Source organism: Bombus affinis, chromosome 5, assembly GCF_024516045.1.
Source record: "Bombus affinis isolate iyBomAffi1 chromosome 5, iyBomAffi1.2, whole genome shotgun sequence".
Taxonomy (NCBI): domain Eukaryota; kingdom Metazoa; phylum Arthropoda; class Insecta; order Hymenoptera; family Apidae; genus Bombus; species Bombus affinis.
This window is the reverse complement of record NC_066348.1, coordinates 12,617,744-12,637,736: the sequence shown is the minus strand read 5'-3', so window position 1 is coordinate 12,637,736 and position 19,993 is coordinate 12,617,744. Positions and strand designations below refer to the sequence as shown.

Genomic DNA, 19,993 nt, shown 5'->3' with positions numbered 1-19,993 from the left:
CCCTGTACATATATGTATAGACAAAAATGGAACAATTTTCAATACTAGAAAATTGGATACTTTATATTGTTGGATTACCATGAAAACCAAATATTATGCGTAAAAAATAAATCAGTAATTCATAAACCAATATTAAAATTATGGTATCGTAAGATACGGTAGGAGAGGAAATAGGGAAACAGCCAGTGAACAAATAATATACTTTATTTTGTATATTGATTACAGCCATTTGGCCATGTTACAACCTACCAACAGTAATGTTAAAATTTCAATTTTTTTCACTTTTTTTTATTTTTTTTTTTTACAATTTCTTTTGGTTTCGTATGTTCGAGCAAGATCTATGGTGGAAGATGAGTGCCGCTTTGCGTCAGTCGTGCGGACCTACTGAGATACAGTGTTCCAAAAATGAAACAAACTCCGTCTATATTTTAATGAGCGAGACTAGATTGACGAGCAGTCTTACGCTTCAAACGAAACATCTTAAAGATATATATATCGAAAACGTTTCACTAGACCGTTTTAAATCTCTTGAAAAAAATCGTTCCATTAAAAATCTGACAAGCACGCTACAATACGGAACGCGACTCCCGCGTTCTGCAACTTTTTACTCGACTAATCGTTTTCGACGAAAGTACTGGGGCGTACTTTGAAATCGTTTACGAGACGAAGAAGTAGTCTAGACTCGAAATTGTAAACCTAACCTTTCGTATCGTTACGCTAGATTCTATGAAAACAAGTCTGAACTTGTGCTTAAATAGAATTCAAAAAACTTCGATAACTCGAATACTGGAAATTCTAATAACAAAGAAACGGCGATTGCTCTATCGTTTCCTTCCTCCTTCCTGTATCGACCGTTCTTCGAAGGTGGCACATCCCTTTGCATTTAAGAGGAATTTGTTCGTCTTCGACTTCGCAGTTTCCAAAATCGTCTATCTCTGGACGTATGATGAATAGAAATAGTGTTTTGTGCTTTGGATCCCTTTTCAGGCATATACATCCTTAATAGTCTCGCGGCACGTTCTTCTTGCGATTTATCCGCGGCCTTTCCGCTTAAGAAACTAAACAGTTTCATGCTGCGTCGTTTTATTCTCAATCTGTATAAGAAATTTTTCTCCGTTCTAGAAGGGCTAGTGTCGTTCTGATCTTCCGAATCTTCGTCGTGTTTGCCTGTTTTTCGTTGAATTCCGAATTCCATTCGTCTTCTTCGTTCGTGTCGCATGTCGCCTCTTTGACTATATCGACGATCCCTCGTGTCTCCGAGTTCCGCCGACAAATATCCTTCCCTCTCTGCTTGTTCGGCTTCGATTCTTTCGGCATTTCTGTTCTCTCTAGTCTCCTCCGCCCTTCGCGCCACCGATTCGAGTTCCTTCAAACGTTCCGCCTCCTTCGAAATATCCGACGACGTAACCTCGGTCGTGCAAGTATCTTCGACGTCCGACAACTTTCTATGAAGATTCACTATCTTTCTCCGGAACTCTTCGTCCTCCTGGCTCAATCTGGCAAAGATACGATCCCTGTCATTCCCATCGGAACTCATGCCGACGTTCTTCGACGTCGCCGTTTGAAACCGCTGTCACCACCATCCGATTTGATCCTTCGCGCTTCCAGACGAATCTTCCTCCTCCGGGAGTGGCTCTAACCTTTGCCTGCCCAGGAAACACCGCAACGAGCTGAGACTTCCACTGCCGAGTAACTGATCCATGTTCAGTTCCGACAAGTTGCAGTCATCGTTCTCGGATTCCTGGTCGACCTCGTCCTCCACCGACAGGTTTAGGCCGTAGTTATCTTCGCCAAAAGTAACGGCGTTGCCTGAACCGATGGGCGGCGGCTAGGGAAGTCAGGCACAGTTGGGGCTAGTGATTCTTTGCAAACAAAAGGGCAAGCATTGTCATGCAGATGCGTGCGAAGCTTACCAACTAATTTTTATCTCTTACTAACTGATTTAAATCGTTTGCTCTCTCTCTCTCTCTCTTTCTCTCTTTCTCTTTCCCTAATTTTATTGCCTCGTTCGATCCCGTTATTTACTAACGTTCCGGATTGAAACTCAATGAAAATACAAACGGTCTCTTTTTAACCTTCTACGGTTTTAGATCGCAATACGACTATCGAATGCTTTGCGGTATAATGTAAGTGACAAGCTTTTACAAAAGCCGTGAGATCGATGAAAGAAGCGAAGCTGAAGAGAAAGTAAGAATATCGCGCGCGTAATCGATTTTCAATCAGACTCGGGAATCTTTCGTGTCGTTGAATCGGCCGTGTTCCTAGCGATACCTTCGAATGCTATCGTATTACCGTAAAATGGTTTGTATCATTACCGAGCTCGCGGTGAAGCTTTCGTCGTCGGGGCCGCCGGAGGTTGGAGTTCCCCAGATATCGTCCCCCGAGGTAGCTCCGGACGTCGTTCCTTCCTCGTCGTTCGGGTCCAACGAGAATTCCGTTCTTTCAGGGGGGACTGGCGATTGAAGAAGGTATCCACCTATGCCTTCGCCGAGTTGTTCCAGTAACGATGATCTTTTACTGACTACGTAACTGCTTGCTCGAGCCGTCCACGCTCTTAAACCCGTAGGTGGAGACTCGGAATCTCGATTGTCATCGTCTGCTTGCTCTTCCAGCTCGTCGTCCTGATCCAAACTGCTCACCGTACCGAATCTTCTTAGAACTCTGGAAATTAACGAAACAGCATTATCATCGAACGATCTTTCGAATTTGCTTTCGCGTTAAACTTTACCTGTACGGTGGTTCGCCGTCGCAATCAAGGTCGTCCTCGCTCCCATCTTCTGTGTTGCCATCGGCCGGAGTGTAAGATGGGCTGTTCCTTCCTGGGCTATCGTGCAATCCATTTCTAAGTCGATGCCTGGTGCAGAAATCAGGCGTTGGCGGGACAACTGAGATCTTTGGAGGCAACGGGGAAAACGGATCTCTCGTCAAAGGCGGTGTTGGACAACCCGATCTACAATTGCACGCGCGTCTATCAGTGGACATTTCATTTACTACTTATTTCTATCGTTTTTAGTTCTTCAACAAAATCTATTTTCCTATTACCTGTGACATCGTCTACAAATGTTGATCGAGCTGGTGGAATTTTCCTTGGAAGATGCGAGGCTGCCATTTTTCTTCGTGTTTACGCTGTTGGACTTGACGGTACTGAGGCTCGCGCTCGAAGCTGTACTCTGTTGCTCTATATCCGAACTCATTATTTCCGTTACAACATCCTCCGCTGTCGCGTTTCGTTCTCGACTCGGTTCGTTGCTGGGTTCTTTCGGGGCACGTGCCGCCAACTCCTCGGCCGTCCATTCCTCGATAGGAACTTCCTCGTTATCCGGTGGAGGAATTTGATGGGAATTGCGCACCCATTGGGCCAAATGATTGTCTCCCGTTGAGCTTTTGACGATACTATCAATGCTGTCAACGGAGCGCGATTCCTTTTCCTCGTCCTGTTTCTGCGACTCCCTGGTAGTCTGTCGAATTGAGGATATGTAAAGAACTTGCTCGATTTCGAGTTAATCTTCAACTGCTTAACATTCGTTTACTCACTTGCGAACTTTCCGTAGGCTCCCTAATCGCTGCATTGGTGAAATTGCTACCGGTGATGGGACTTTCTTCTGGACTGTCCTGACTCGGTGTTCCACCATAGCCTGTATTTACATAGATTCTAAAATATAACGAATTAGTACAGACAAGCGAAACTACCGAACGTTTCGATGTGACGAGCTTGTCGGAGTCTCGTTGAGTTCTGAACATGGTACGTGACGGTAAACGATATTTTTATAGCGTCCCTTTCAAAAGCCATTCAAACTGTCCGTGAATCGTACCTATCAGAATTCCTCGAAACTTGGGCATCTCGATGCGAGTAAAGGCTACATACATCTGTCGCTGAAGAAGATTGTGCCAAACGGCCTTCAGTTCTGGAGTCGGTGCACGCAAAACTAAAACTCGTCTTCGCGGACGACTATGAGGGCTGCAGCCACCGCTATTCACCTCCACGTGACCGTTCTCCGAGCTTCCGGAAGGATTGATAGCGATTTGTAGTCGAAATTCAGTGGGTCTTTTGCGGACGGTGAAACAAGCCTCGGCGATGGTCGATAGTCGTAGAGGCTCTTCGGTTACGAATAGAACGCGATCTCGGGAAACCCGAGCGAATACGAGAAGGTCGGTAAGAAGTAAGGCCCATGAGGGTTGCAGTCGTGCTCGACCCTCCACTTTTGCGAGCGCACCGCCGAATAGCCTACAAAGATGCACGTAATCTTTTGTACGATGCCAGAGCCACTTTCAAGCTATGGTTACGTGTATTGGCGAATATACTACAACAATGAAGTATAATAGTTACAAAAAGTATTTTTTATTTATCATAATATCAAATTCCTGTAGTCGTATGAAAATACCACTAGATGGTTTGATATACTTGAATCTGATTAATCGATATGTAAATGCTATAATAAATGATAAATAATAAACACAGCGTGTGTATATAGATTCTGACGAATATACGTATACATTTGGTTTCTTATTCTTTATTCATCTTTAGACGTATCGTTGGTCAGAGCGACGGTACTTCAGAACATCTAACCACTGTAACCATAGCGTCATTCTGATCTTTTCGACACTTTTTCAAAACGCACCATTGTCTACCGGGCATGGCCAACGTGAACGGTTTGCATCTCGCGAAAACCAGTCGAGATTCAACCTCCTGCAGACTGAGCAAAGGTCTACCGGTATCGCGCGGCGGTTCCATCACACCGGCGTTAGCCGTCGCTTCTCTGTATCCCTGAGATAGATCTCTGGCTTGCTGGCAATTCCTTGGCGACGCCAGACCCAACAGTCTCGTCATCTCTCTAAGGACATTTCGAACGAATACACGACGTATAGCGTGCGAGATTTCAAGCATGCGAGGATTTATGAATTTGAAACGAACCTGTAATGCTCCAGAGGCAAGAGCAAGACACCCGTCAAATCGGGTCGTCTCTTGTGCGGTACAGCTGGCTCGCAGACGAGCTTCGCGAATGCCGTGTTTCGTCTAAGGGCGACCAACAGGCAACACGCGCGTTGCAATCCGCTTAAGTATCTTCTGTAGGCAGCGGTGATTCTTGGAACTCTACACAAGTAACTCTCGACTCCGCCACCTTCGTCTCGAATTTCTTCGGAGATCTTGAGCAACTCGTCGAGATTTTGGAAGAGGATCAAGTAATCCGCCGCGGAGAGAACATCGCGTCTCTCGGCTAAAGGCGCCAGAAAACGCGTTTGACCGCTTTTCAGGATTCCCCAGTACCGTGTTTCACGCACGGACAACTCCTCCTCCGGTGGTGCATCCGGGGCGAGGTTTGGAAACACCTGAACGCGTTCAATCGCAAAAGCCGTGGCATTCGTTCGATTTTAAACGAGGAAAAGGTTTGCAATTGTGCGGCATCGCATGCAGACAATTTTTACGTAAATCTATCGTTGTTCTCGGTTCATGCTCTGCAAGCGGATACTATGTATCTCCATTTGGATTGTTCAGACGACGCAGCGCAAGACACGTCTTAGCATTAAGGGGATAGGGATGAAATAAATAAATAAAATACGAGAAATGCTTTTAAACAGAACTTGTTGAGCAACAAAAAAAAGAAAGACAACCGTTCAAGTTACATAATAAAACATAACTGTATCATAACTTAACCGTGTCCACCGACAAAGGAAACGGACACGCGCTATACATTACGCGTTCGCAGCAAAATACAAATAGTCACGGAAAAGAATGTACACGAGTATTGCGCGACATGGCGTGCAACGTGAAACATAAAAATAAGCTCGAAAGAAAATGCAGCCCGCTGCGGCCTGCGAGAACTTCGTTCAAGGAGTAGGTAACATCCGATCGATTCAAGTTCAAAGCGAATTTCCAATTCGATACAACTTATTAAACTAGCACGCAAAACATTTTGATCAACGCTACTCTGCGATTTCAACAAAGTTCATTAACCTAGTCGAAACCGCGAATGGAAGAATGATATGAAAAGTAAAAGTAAGTCAAGCGAAATCACGAGCAACCAAAGCCTTTTCGTCCGCGCATATCCGAGCAAATCGTCCTCCGATCATTCGAACGAAACAACTTCGATACGAATTTTCTATGTTCAGACTAGGACGCCTGTACCGACCTCGGCGTTAAACGCAACCGCATGATGTCCGCCACCGATCGATTGCTGCAGACTAACGTTCATCGAGTTAGGCCGGTGCATCGACGAATGAACGTTCCCCTTACGATAAACTTCCAAAATCAGTTGATTCGTGGCCGCCTGGATCAGTCCAAGAATCTCTTCCCGTGATCGCGTCACTACGTTCGTCATATCGACGAAGACTACGTGATCACCTGGCCTTAGACCGGATCGTTCCGCCGGGCTGCCAGGGTCCACGCGTTCCACGCGGGGCGGTCTTCCCCAGGAGAGCGAAAATCCCCATGGAACCTACAGTGGAAGAAACGTTCTGTCAAAAGTGTTAGAAAAGGACGGGTACAGGGGAAATAATAACGATCGGAAGAAATATCGAAGAGCCACGGGAGGGCTTTCCACGCGTTTGCTACAAAGGAGAGAGTTTCGATAGAGCTCGGCACGAGACTCGTTTAGCTAATGCCGTGGACAAAGCAGGCTTTCAGAAAAGGCCTACTTAAACCCTGCTAGTAAGAGGACCCCTGTGTTTCTGTTGGGGTAATTGCGTGAAACGACTATAACTTTCCGATATGTACATCGTCGTGTAGCGAAGACAGGTCTCTCTGTATAGTCGTGGAGATGGAAGGACACGTTGTTGCGAAAGGAAAAAAGAAACTCACCTGATTAGCTGCAGTTTGCCTTATCAGTCTCCTCGTAACGGTGCATGGTGTTCTGCCGCCTCTAGCAGTAAAACCCGGATGCAGGGGTAAGCCAGTTAAAGGATCGATAGGCTCTAATTCGAGATGCCTCAAATACGTCAGGTCTTCCGCTCCTGAATTATTATTATCTGGCTCTCCGTCCTTCGACAGAGGTGGCGAAACTCCGCAATCTTGTGGCAAACCGGCATAAGGATTGCTCGTGTTCCGACCGGTTCCTGCCTCTAGCGGATGCCATGTCGCTTCCTAAAAATGTATCGTCGTTCAGTGAAACGTAAATTACCGAAAATACGATGATTCGTAAGTTTGTATCTCGATTCAAGTTACCGTGAACACCAACACGATGTTAATTTGCGATAGAGAACTTCCGCGAATCTTTATTACGAGTTCTCTCTCTAAGACGTGAAATCGTATTTTAAACCGAAAATCCATCCACATCGATAATTAACACGCGACTGTGAACTAAATTAAACGACAAAAATTCAAGCCCGTTGCCGATACGTTCTCTTCCTCTCAACAGAACATGAATATTTTCAGCAAAACTCCAACCACGAAGAATACCACACAGTAAATGGCCACCACGATCATCTCTTGCTCGCGTGTCGTGGAACAACGTAAACGAACGATTTCGATTAAATTAGCGAGATATCGCGACGACACCTGCCACCTGCCACCTTTAACGAGGTCAAAGCGCAAGTGAATCTTTGCCAGGCAACGTTCCACTTACTTGCTTCGTAACGAGCTTAGCCCTGACCTTAAGCTAGGAAGACTTACAAATCCTAGCAAACAGCTGACGTATAGTCACGTATTAAACTTCCTCCTTGTCGAGACGCTATCAAATCCCAACGATATTTTCGTGTTTCTTGCGTCTTAAACCGAGTGCAACCGATTCGAACTTATCTTCGTAAATAATTTTGCTTGTGATTAAAAAATGAAAACGTTCAAATATATTTACCTTATCTTGAGACAGAGGTAGAGGTAGAGTCATACAGCCCAGCAGCTCGCTACGTCTGAAATGCGAAAAACGAAAACGTGCGTGAATATACGCGTGTTATATTGGCTATGTGTACACAGCGTCGTGTATCGCATTGGTGTATCGTGTATCAGCTTGCATTGGATAGCAGTATCGGTGTTAGTCGAACGTACGACAGACGACTGTGTACTCGCTGGATAAACGGCGCACACATACACACACATACACGTACAAGTTTTAACTATTTACATTAGCCGGAGGGAAAAGGAAAAGGCAGACAGTTTCTGTGTTGTTTCCCGTATACCATTACAGAGACGCGCGGATGTTCGCGAGTGCACGTGGTGAACATGGTGCGCATGCTTCCAGAGAATCGATTCCCCTCCTACCGCAAGAAATCCGCACATAGCCCAGAAATTCGTTTTGATATTCGGATGGACCGTTGCTTCCGAACCTACGTAAAATTATCTCGGTTCGAGCTGTCTCTTATCGACCGGTAAATTATCGTATTTCCACTCGAACATGGCCATCGTGTGGCGACATAATCTTACTTTGCAGTAATTCGAACGTCGAACGATTGTATTCGAAGATAATAAAAGAGTTTCGAATTGCGTTTAAAAGAGAGACACGATAGGATGGCCAAGAACATTGGGAGCAGGGTTGCTTAGCTCGTTCGTCTTCCACTAACGAGACCAAGCCATAGTTCTTGACCTCGATATTTTTTCCTCAGAGACAGCGCCTACTTCTGTGCCTTTTCATCGCGGAATGATACAGTCGCTTGATTGTCCCTTCGTGGAAACGGTTTCGTCCGTTGTATTTGCTCGTTCGTATGAATTTTTAATTCGTCGCGGTAGGAGAATATAGACGATCAATGTCTTTGACGAACATCGAAAGGACACTTTTTCGTTGTAGCTACGCCACTGATAAACGCGTGTATCCATGTATCGTCGCACACGAACAGCATGCAGAAGATTCGAATATAAATATTCGACGACGCGTCTAACCATATAACTGACGTTACTCCTTTCTGGAAACTTGATGGCGAACGTTCTATAAATATTCTCAAACATTCTGCCGGAATGCACTCAAGGGTGGATTGCGTGAGATTAGTATCTCGCGCCGTGTACGAAGCGGCACTAACTATCGTTACCGGGTTAACCGATTATCATTTGGAAAGTGTTACCGGATAGTCGAAAGGCACGAATAGCGAACCGTGCGATTATGAGTCAAGGCAACGTTGAGAATAACGCGAAGATGTTCTCGAAAGAGAGAGAGACAGACAGACAGACAGATAGATAGATAGATAGATAGATAGATAGAGAGAGAGAGAGAGAGAGAGAGAGAGAGAGAGAGAGAGAGAGAGAACGGCTCGCGTGTCGATTCCCGGCAGCCGACAAACCGACAGCAAATCGTTCCGGGGTCGAGCACGTTTCGACCGTCTACGACGAGGCTACGTTTGCTATCTCAACCTCCGAGCCCCTCTTTTACTACGTGCACACTATCTTTTTCGAGCATGCTCACCTTGCACGACGATCCCTGTGCCAGACCGCGATGTCCAGGGACGTGGGCTTGCTGGTGTAGTGATTGTTGTTCACCGGGCAGGGTAGTATCAAGGTCTCGTGGAAAACGGGATTCGGTGTGGCTCTGTGTACCGCTGTTCTCTTCACCACTCCCTCACCGTTCGTATTCTTCAAACTCACCTTCACGTAAGCGTGAACTGGACCCTCGTATGCCCTCCGTAGGTCCTTGCACCTTATCACTGCACGAAATAAAAAGACAGTCTCGTCAGGGCACCAGCCTTTCTCGATCGTCTTTATGTTTTCTGTCGCGAGATCGGTCACACGCTTGAACCGCGTACGATATTCGAGTTATTAGAGAACGTATCGTTCACGGAAGAGGGTGAAAGAAGTTGGAACGAACGAGGACTCGTTCTCCTTCCGGCTGACCGTTTCGTTGCACGCACTACGCGCATCGCTGGTGCCTGACCAATGCGGCACTCCTCTACTTGCTGCAACACGCTTCCACTCCGAGTGATTCCTCCTCGTTCTCCCAAACGAACGGATACGAGAAACAAAAGATACGAACCGATTGGATAATCGATGTGATTGGCAAGCTACAGCACGATGGTTCAACGAAATTTATTAGCAGAATTTAGGTAATCGGAAGCGTGTGAACGAAGAAGCTGAGGGAGGGCAAATCTCGGAGATTTTTCGAGGCTTGTTTACGCAAGGATGTGTACCGCGAAGAATCAATGTTGGTAGGCTTACTAACCGGGAGCCAATTGCCAGGAGGGTCTGTGGGTTACTGGCACAGTCGTCTATCGCGGGGTGCCAACTGAAACACCCCCTCTCGTGGCACGTGACTGGCGCATGCCTTTTCGCAACATTGTTTCAGGGACGTCTTCGCGGCGCGGATACCCTTGTGAATTTCTTTCCGATAAGATTAATGTATCTCATGGGTTTGATCGTTACTTCTTCGGAGGTTTACACGCGCGATTCGAATTTTATCAAAATAAACGTACAAGGTATACTGTAACCTATGCGTGTTTGAAACGAGAAACCTTCCAACATCTATCTTTCCCTTGATTTCCTATACTTACCTCGAACGTGTATTTGATCGCCCACGACGGAATACTCGATCTCGATCGATCCGTGACAATTTTGTCTCGGAGGTTCGCTTTCCGGGCTGAACTTGAGGCATCTTCTGACAGTCGCGACCAGCGGAGTCTCCGGTGTGTTGGATACCGAGTTCAGAAACGATTTCGAACTATGAAAATCATCGGTAAGAGTCGATTTTGGACTATCCAGATCCCAAGTATTCGCTTTCCTTCCAACTTCCTCGTCCTTGCGATCGTCGAGTTCACAGAACAGCCCTTTCGGTTCGAACACGCATTTCTCGTCCAAAGTAGTGTCCAAGTCGGTCTCCAGGGCGAGTTTCTTTACGTTTGGATTCACAGCTTCTATGAAGGTATTCTGTGTCGTTGCTGATTTCGTGCCAGTGGACGGGCTGTGACTAGACGATCGTCTTTTTGCTCGCTTTCCATCGGTGACTTTCTCGGTATCCTTCCGATGCCGTTTCCTCCGTATGCCTCGCTGTCTCTTCAAAGTGAATTCTCCATCGAGATCGTTCGTAGGCGAGGTAAACGCCCAAGACATCGGCGATGGATCCTCCAACAATTGACTAGCCGAAGAGATGGAACTATCGTTGTGAATCGTAGCTTCCTCGGCCACGGGTTCGTCTCGTTCCACGATCGTCTCGTAAGTATGATCGGATGCGGAGAAGTTTTCTTCCTCGCGACTACTCCCGAGAACCTTTTTCCTTTCTTCCACGTCTCCCAAAAGAATTTCCGCCACGGTTTTGCCAGTAAAATTTATTTCCTGCTCCCTGGACAATAAGGATGACGATAAAAGATAAAAAAAAAAAAAAAGAAAACAGTAAATAGAAAAGTAACAAAGAACATTGAAAAGGGATTTCGGGTAACAGAGGACGTGTGAAGTCTACAGTTTTGCGTGTCTCTTACCTGTTGAGAACTTCCGTAACCGTGTTGTCCATGTTCTCAAATTTAGGTAAGTCTTGGTCGATAGCCAGATTCGAAAGTTTCCCAGCTAGGGGCGTTTGACTATGGCCATTGCCTTTCAACGAGTTCACAGTAGAGGAAACCTTGCTGTGGTACGGTGTCTTGCATCGAGCGTGAATTTTCGTGATCTTCGCCAGTTTCGGTAAATATGATATTTTCGAGCAGTCCGCGAACTTTGTTTTCCTCTCGTTCTGAGAATAAACTCGATTGTTGGAGAAGGGTACGGACTCAGCCTCCATCACGTCTTCGGGGCTGGTGGCCATCGAAATTTGTTGGAAAAAGTCAGAGACGTGCGATTGGAGATTCGCCCTGGCCTCGTTCACGATGTTTTGTGGTAGCTCGTTGTCACTTTGGAAATTCTTTGTTCTAGTTCTCATAAAGAGCGCCGGATCGGTTGGCAGGGTCAGAGCTGTCGAGCACTTGCTGCCCGGGGGAAAAAACGTTAACGGGCCGATATCGGCGTCGACCCTTGGCGTGCTTTGATAAAAGCTCTCCGAGATCGATGATTTCCCCGGCTGCTGTGACATCGATTGACGTTTGTTCGCGCGCAAATTAGGCTTCGTTGCCTGAAACCAAACGATACGGCTTATCTCTCCTTCCAACTTCCATTTTCCACCTTTTAATTTTCCACGCAAAATCTGGGTCGTGATTTTCAGCGATGTTGCTTCATAAAGCCTCGTCTCTGCCGAAGTCACATCGAGCAACATCGTCTTCTTCTCTTGTTGCTACATGTGCCGAGATATTTTCAACAAATAAGATTTTATAGAAACATAAAGCAACGAAAAGTTACTCGATGTTGATTCTTCGGTGGAAACGAGACTTTATTGAAAAGAAACAGGATAAATACGACAAATAAAAAATCGAATGAGACGAGTTCGATACCTGAAAGTACGTTCTTAGGTCGCTACCGTGGCTTCTGCATCTTCTTCGACGAACCGGCGTCGTTCTCGCCGATATATTTTCGGCATTTTGACCAGGTACACCCCGAGTTTTCGTCCCAGCAGCGGGAGGCGTGTTAGATAGATCTCGAAAAGGCCTACGGGGCGCCTTGTTCAAGTTAGGTGGACCGTGAGGCGTCGAGCTGCTCGCTGACAATGATCTCGAAACCGTCCACTTCAGCATCTCTAAAGGCAAAAAGCAAATCCCTAACTAAGCGGAACGCGTCTAACGTGTATTCACCCTTTCCACCCTTCCGCTAAAAAGCTTACAACAACTTTATCGATTTAACCGCGATACTGAACCACAGACTACCACCGTTTCGATTACATACACGAAACCACACGATACTCCAGAATTTCAGACTGTCGTCGATACAACGAAATTTATTTTTAACAATCGAATATTCCACCGAATTTTATGTATTTTTCGGTTACACGGATTCTTCGCGAATATGGAAGAGAAGTCGGATTAGATAAAAATTATTAGAATAAAATTAGATTAGATCAAACATCGTCAAATAAATCTGTCAAATCAAACATTTTTGCAAAAAATTTTTATCCCAGAGAGTATGTATTTTTCAGTTATTCAGATTGCTCGTGAATATGAAGGTGAAATTACGTAAGGCATGCACGTGACGCAAAGAAACAGGAAGGTTATCGCACGATCTTGCGTTAAAGGGGTACAATCGCAGGAAGAAGGAGGGTGTCGGTAGAATTGTATCAACCATACGGGCTGCCGAAAATACATGTCCGGTTTTAATTAGACAACAGGTCAAAAGTGGTGACAAAAAAAAGGAAAGAAGAGAGAAAAACCAGAAGAACAACAGAAAAACAGTGACGAAACTAATAGATGCACCTGTCATGGCATACGGGAAACAGTAAAACAGGTGAAACCCATACACCTGATTCTATTTCACGAGTTAACGCTTGCCGTAACGAACGGTTAAATGCCAGGCTAAGACTATTCATAGACACATGCAATGTTGCTCGTAGTAAAAGAGATTCGCCAAACTAAAGCGATGGAACTAACGAACAAATGGAATCGATGACATGGAGAAAGCGCTCCGTCCAAAATTCGCTGGACCAAGTAATCATTGATTCGATTAGAACGATTGACTTTCGCTCTGTTAGCACGACTCGAATTCCTCCCTTGCTCCTCCGCAATTTCCTTTATTTCTACGACTCATTAGCGAAGCACGTGTAAAAGTTAATGAAGTTTGCACAAAAGTTTCCTGCGATAAATCTTCCAATACGTCCGTGAGTCATTTAGTGCGAGTATACGTACAGAAGTATTTATAGAAAATAGCATGTAACTAATTTTGTTAACACGTAAAATGTATGCCACGTTGTTACAAGTTTCTAACGTTGGAAGCAAGTGTAACAGAAAAGTGTCAGCAGCAGCAGTAGCAGTACGTATTGGGTTTTCACTTTTAACGGTTCCTTCTGCAGGGTGGGTCGTACTGTATTGTGAATTAGGTATAAAAATGCATTCATTTACATACAGTCTGTTGCCATGCCACGCACGCGTTCTTCTATCGTAACACGCACTTTTCCACTATACGCGCGTTCACGTACTTTCGAGACCTGGTCTACCTGTGCGCTCTTCGTGCAGCGTCACGTTCTCGTGCTTGTACACGTACATGTGCAACGTTATGTGCAACCCCTCGGCTACGTATATACGGTCGCTGGTAAAACAGCATGGGCACCTGCCCATATGGTGGCGATCACGTATAGCGTGCCTTCCATCTGGTCCCGCAAAGCACGATAGTTCGCTTGGTGTCGAAACACCGTCAACGAAACACGATCGTTATCTTCGCTTATTTTCAGCCGTCTTGCTTTAACGTATTACGTTCGGCATCTTTCGCGACCCTGTCTCGTACGTCTACTATATTTCGCGCGCAACGAGCGTTAAGCTCGCGATATTGCCTCCGCCATCGTGAGAAACGCGTGCAACGCGAACACTACATTAAGCATTCTGTGCTTATGTTTAAATAATTAACTCGATATTTGCTAAAGTGGAAGCAAAGAAGTTGCGACGAAAGCGCAACTGGTTCTCCTTGAGCGTTTGCGATTGGGAGATTAAAAACGGGAGACGACCCTTACATTAGAATCGGTTGAAAAGTACAACCGGAACGTATTGAAGAAGCGCTTCCAAGGATTTAACCGACGATACGTTTTTAAAGATTGCACACGTTCGGACGTTTTAAGGGAAGAAAACCAGTCGCGCGACACGCGCGGAACCTTTAAAACGTTTCGTATGTTCCAGACGACGTACACACGGAGCTGAACAAGAAACGGAAAGCAGTATGCGCGTTATGCTCTTTGCATAATGCTCTGCGATTTGCACTAGCAATGAATCTTGAATGTAATTACAAAGTCGTCGAGCGCACTGCACCTGCGATCTAGGTCGTGTTTCTCGATTGTGCTTCGAGTGGAAGGCGACACGGTAGCTTGAAACTTCGGTTAAGCTGTTTGCGTATACTTCTTATTAGAAATGGTTCCTTGCGTTTTAACATAGTATTCACGGAAACGAACAGAACCATTATATACACTGTCAGCCATAAGTATCAAACCATAAGAACGATATTTGGTACAAATGGAATATTGGAAACTGAATTTCTTATAAATCGAATCTTCCATTGATTTTATTTTCCGGACATTTCACTATAAAACTGTTAGTGTTTGCACCACGTCCGCGCAGTGTTAAATACTAAGTAAAGTAAAGTTGTTATTTTTCCAATAAATTGAACGAGTAGAAGACTCGTGGCTGATAGTGTATAGCATACAGAACAATATTTTTATTCTAAATAATCAGCAGATACATTATCATTTGTGCGAAGAATCTGATATACTTTGCGGTCAAAACACAACTGATTGCAAAAAATATATATTCCAACCCCTTAATAAGCAGCTGCAAGCTCGTGACGTAATTACAAGTCAAAGATAAATCTTAAGTGCTTGCGGGGCGGTGCGTCTAGAAAAGGGGACTTATATTCCACCTGTAGCTCTTATCGTCTCATCTAACGATCGCCGATATATGTGGTCAAACGACAAACGACCGCCATGGGAAGGAGACTTTCGTTATTCGAAGCTAGCGCGTACTGTGAACTAAAGGAAACAAGTGCGGAAAAAAGGGGTTCGATGAAGGATGTTAAAATTCACTCTGATTGATTGATTCACTCTGATTACTCGAAAAGTACGTTATAACGTTGTACTCGATAACACATCTTGATTTAATAAAAATATGTCGACTTGATGTAATCAAAATATACAGGCAGATCGAAATTACGAACACTGTTCGAAAGTTGCTTGATGAGTATGAAGCAATTAGGACGATATCTTGAGTGTGCCTTACATTAAGGTATTTGTGGTTTTGCGGGTCTCGCTCGTGCTTTTATTAACACGTTGCGGTTTGTTCCGAAGTTTCACAAACATTCCAATTCGCTTCTTCGGGACAGCCCTAAAAAACGTACCAACAGGAACTCGAGCGAAACTCGAAGAACCACAAATACGTCGTCTAACCATCGTGAAAGTTTAAAATCCGGGATCGTAACTTCTTTAAAGCAAAGAGTTAAATCATCGTACGAACGGAACGAGGTAATTTCGGGGAAGGTGTTTTCGTTCGATGAACGAGTAGCAAGTGGCAAACTATAACGTTAAATTGTTCCAGGCGCTTTAGTCCGCGCAGTTTGGATAAAACATGACCCATATCTGTCGCTTTTATAGGTTGTAAAGCATCCGCGCCAGGTCGTCGATATCTGCTACGTTCTTGGATCGTATCCTAAATGTAAAAAGGAGAGGGGTGGCTGGGTGGCCCCCTCCGATCAGGTTTAATCCCTTTTTGCGCCCCCTTACCTACACGGAATCCCTTACCTAACCCTCTGGGTAGACCCCGCGAAGAACAAGACAGGATCGAGCTGAGCACTTTCCTTCAACCGAGGAAAGGAATAAAATAGAGCGACGGTTAAAAACCTTAACATGCTTACAAGCACGCCAGACCCTTCTTTTCCTTAATGTATGCTGTAAAAGCTGTTTTTAACGACTTCGACATTGAACTATTCTCGAGGATGAGAATTAACCAAAGAGGTCCGAGTCCCCTTTATTATCTACCGACCTGATTTCTTTATTATCGTCCATCTAGCGAATCTTCGCGCCACATTCGAATGGAATCGATAATGCGCTTCGTTTAAACGTGTTTCGATGTATTTTACATTCGAAAGGATTTCGCACGTCACTGGACAATACCGAGAGTCGCAGCAGACGAAACAAGGTAATGGGAATGAGATAACGCGAAGGCAATACAAAATCAGCTGGGTATCCCCCTATTTACCGCCGTCGCCAGTCGCGCGATTAATTCGCGTGAAACGCGAAACATATGCATCGCGAAAACCGCTGGCACAATGCGATTATTCACGGTTCGAGGAGAATAAAGAAGAAGGCATTAACGGTCACGATTGGGCTCCTTTCGCGAGCAGCCCCGAGGAAAACAAGAAACACCAAGATTCTTAGCACGAGCCTCGATCGGGACAGCCCCCTTCCACGCATGAAGGGACATCCACGGAAGAGCCGATGCTACCCGTTCTTGCGAAATAAATCGCGGCACATTCGTTCGACCCAATGGACCCGATAATTTCGAAGATCGTGCAATGGCTATGATTTCAAGAGAGGTATCAACTCGTTTCCCTGGTCGAAGAGAAAATCGCTGAAAACGTTTGCGTGCGATCTGTAACGAACCTCTCTTCGGTGTTCCGCGCGCGAAGATACTCGAAGCAACCGAACAGCAAGATAATCGTTCCAACGTTGAAGATAAAAATCGTGGATTCGAAAGATAAAGGGAAAGTCGTTGCCAAGAAGCTCGGAGTTGCACCGTGACAGAGATATCCGCGTGTGTAGAAGAAGCAAGAGGAAGACGAAAAACGAAGGAAGGGCAGGTGAGCACTTGGTACCTAATCCCTTTTGAAAACGTCGCAAACACACTAACGCGACAGCCACACGCACAAAGAGTATACGGGCTGTGTACAGATCGTGAGCGCTCCCTAAAAATAGTCTATTCATCGTAGCGAACACCCCCTTCCCCTTCCCATCCGTCGAGCCTTCCTTTTTCTTCTTCGGCTTCATCCGCGCTCTTCGCTCGGCTTAGCTTAGCTCCGAGACTCGGTTCTGATTTATATTGAATTGACCCCGGACACACCTTTTGCTGGTGACGTTTCTCTCGAAATGGTCCCGTGTCTCGTCGAGCATAGTTCTCGGTGGGGAGAGAACGAGTAAGGTGAGAGAGACGAGCGGATGCACAAGGCAAGAAAGAAGAAACGACTAAACCAAGGGGTCAGGGGGATTTCACAAGAGAGCCAGTCGAGGACAATCAAACGCGCATTCACAGCACCGACGTACTCGGTTTTTGGCAATAGAGCGAGACGAACAAGATCGAACGAAGGAAGGGAGATCGAAGAATCGGAGCAGGGCCGAAAAACCTGGAGAGGAAACGCGTCCAGAAGACAGACTTTTGATTCGTGCTCTATTTCGAAGCACACCTGTCCCGGGTTTTGTCTTCCCTCCTGTTTCCGATTTTCTATACTGCATTTCCCTCCTTACGAGATCGCAAGCTTACGTAACATAGGTACCACTGTGATCTTGCAGCTTTGTGCTTTCCGATTTTTCATCTGTCGTTGTTACCAGATGGCGGATATTTATACAAATACGTTTTTTACAGATACTTGAACAAAGGTAGGTATATCTATCTTTTAAATGTAATGTAAATTTTATCCATGATATTTTATACATTTCTGTATTTGTATATATGCTTGCCTATTTCTGCTTATTTGCATTATGCATAAACGTATAAACATCCACAGTCTTAATCATCACCGATCGACCTTCAATATCCTACAGGGGTGGATAGTCTTCGTTTATACGCTTGGGGTTTCTACTTCTCCACTGCACGTGAGTACGTTCCTCCCATTAAATTCTAAGATCGTCTTATCAATAGCGTAGACCATTTACATAGACGATACCGGCAACTCCCAAATGCAATCTCACACGTCTTTGATTCGACGATGAAAGAGTCGGTTCCAGCAAAAGAAAAAAAACGGTCCGCCCTGGGCGCAAGGAATAAGAAATAGAAGGATATCAACGACGGAATAGACAACAAAAGAAACGCGTTTGGTTAATGGCGAATTGAAATTAAACTGGAAATTTGCAAATTGTAAAGGAAGTCGGGACCACGTTTCGTAACCGCTTACCCTTTAGCGACGGGCTAAAGCAGGCTGCGGACATTCAGGACGCGACTCGAAAATAAGGCAGGAACAATAGAACGAAACGAGTCTTGGTGAACAAACGCCTGGCCATTTAAATAGAGGGATCCTCGAGAAAAGGTTCCTCGAGGTGGACCCACGGGGTCCCTGGAACTTCGACAGGAAAGTTTGTATAGGACCCACGACTAGCTTTGCTGGTTCCTTCGTTACGAGTCCCTTTCAGTGTTTTTTATCCTTCTTCTTCTTATTCCTCCTCTCTTCCTACCTCTTTCCTCGGTTCTTCTCTCTTTTTCCATCCTTTGACAGATGTACCGACCGGAGCCACGCGCGGTCACTTTCCTTCTTTTTTTTCTCCATTTCTCTCATTCGCCGTCGCTTTACCGTGCACTAACCAAGCGACTCGTACTACCGGATCGTGCAGTCTTACAATTAGACGAGCTTCTAACATCACAGCGTTCGAGAGAGTACTTGACTTTGTCCAAGGAGCTACCGAATTCGATTGCAGCTACTTAAGAATGACCTTAACCCCTTTGTTGGATCGCGCTTCTACTTGTATTCCGATTTCATTCGATTCGAACCTCTTCGCGATTAATCGTTTGCCTATTTTTTGAATTGATCAAACAGTTTCGTTAGTCGCAGCGAGATTTTTTTAATTATTCTTATGTTTAGGAGACAAAGTCACGGTACTTCCTCCTCTTTTCGTTTTTCTTTAGAGTCTTATGAATCGCTTCAAATGATTTTCAATAAACCATTTTCGAACTTTATCCATAGAACTTGGACATAGTGGAAATCAATGTTGAGTACGTCTAAGTAGTATAAATAAAAATAAATAAATTACGTGCAACTATCCTGTTAAAGACTGACACTCGTAGGAAGTATTCCTTCTTCGGTAGGAAATGACGATAATCATTATATTTATAGAAGAGTAGTTATTGATTCAAGTCGTTAACAATTCAGAATCGTCTGATATCGCTACGGTTACCGAAATGTCTTCGATTGATTCGAAGAGAAACATCCACTTCCAAAACATATGTTAAAAACGAGATACTAATTGAAGAAAATACCATCGAATTCCATAAACGATAAACATCGTTCGTTGCAAAAGATCCTCGTACGCAAAACGTGCAACATTTTTCAAGTTACTCGAGACTATAGCGGTATACAAAAGAAAGTTCAAGATCGAAATGATACGAAAAAGTACCATAATTTTCCCAAATGGAATTACATTTTACAAGAGTAACGAATGAATATGATATACATCTAACTGTCACCGATATAGTCGAAAATGTTTAGTATAAAAGTTATTGACATTTTTAAACTTTCTTTTGTCCATTGCTGTTAATTTGAAAAAATTCAAGCTATTCGAAGTCGGACTACTCGAACGGAGATATCTGGCAACTTTGTTCGTAAAGAAAGGCCGCCTCC

General features: G+C 44.8%; 2 protein-coding genes across 4 annotated transcripts in view; one reads left to right on the top strand and one right to left on the bottom strand.

Annotated features, from left to right (window-relative positions):
* Positions 1-250: 250 nt before the first annotated feature.
* The window catches only part of LOC126916908 (uncharacterized), a 20,031-nt gene continuing 288 nt past the window's right edge, over positions 251-19,993 (bottom strand). Inside the window, exons 2-16 of one of the 3 annotated variants that reach the window (XM_050723189.1) lie at positions 12,262-12,503; positions 11,323-11,945; positions 10,402-11,186; positions 9,324-9,561; positions 7,788-7,842; positions 6,797-7,078; positions 6,129-6,434; positions 4,913-5,328; positions 4,620-4,832; positions 3,866-4,225; positions 3,535-3,652; positions 3,043-3,458; positions 2,729-2,968; positions 2,316-2,661; positions 251-1,828 (exon numbers count right to left, since the gene is read on the bottom strand). In XM_050723189.1, the coding sequence (XP_050579146.1) occupies positions 1,574-1,828; positions 2,316-2,661; positions 2,729-2,968; positions 3,043-3,458; positions 3,535-3,652; positions 3,866-4,225; positions 4,620-4,832; positions 4,913-5,328; positions 6,129-6,434; positions 6,797-7,078; positions 7,788-7,842; positions 9,324-9,561; positions 10,402-11,186; positions 11,323-11,945; positions 12,262-12,501 (4,893 nt within the window). In that variant the 5' untranslated portion in view covers positions 12,502-12,503 and the 3' untranslated portion in view covers positions 251-1,573. Of the gene's footprint in view, positions 1,863-2,315; positions 2,662-2,728; positions 2,969-3,042; positions 3,459-3,534; positions 3,653-3,865; positions 4,226-4,619; positions 4,833-4,912; positions 5,329-6,128; positions 6,435-6,796; positions 7,079-7,787; positions 7,843-9,323; positions 9,562-10,401; positions 11,187-11,322; positions 11,946-12,261; positions 12,504-19,993 lie in introns of all 3 variants that reach the window. The other 2 variants (XM_050723190.1, XM_050723191.1) reach the window with 2 other exon arrangements.
* The window catches only part of LOC126916924 (dorsal root ganglia homeobox protein-like), a 25,375-nt gene continuing 16,339 nt past the window's right edge, over positions 10,958-19,993 (top strand). Inside the window, exon 1 of the mRNA XM_050723241.1 lies at positions 10,958-11,059. The gene's annotated coding sequence lies outside the window, so the exon portion shown is untranslated. The remainder of the gene's footprint in view (positions 11,060-19,993) is intronic.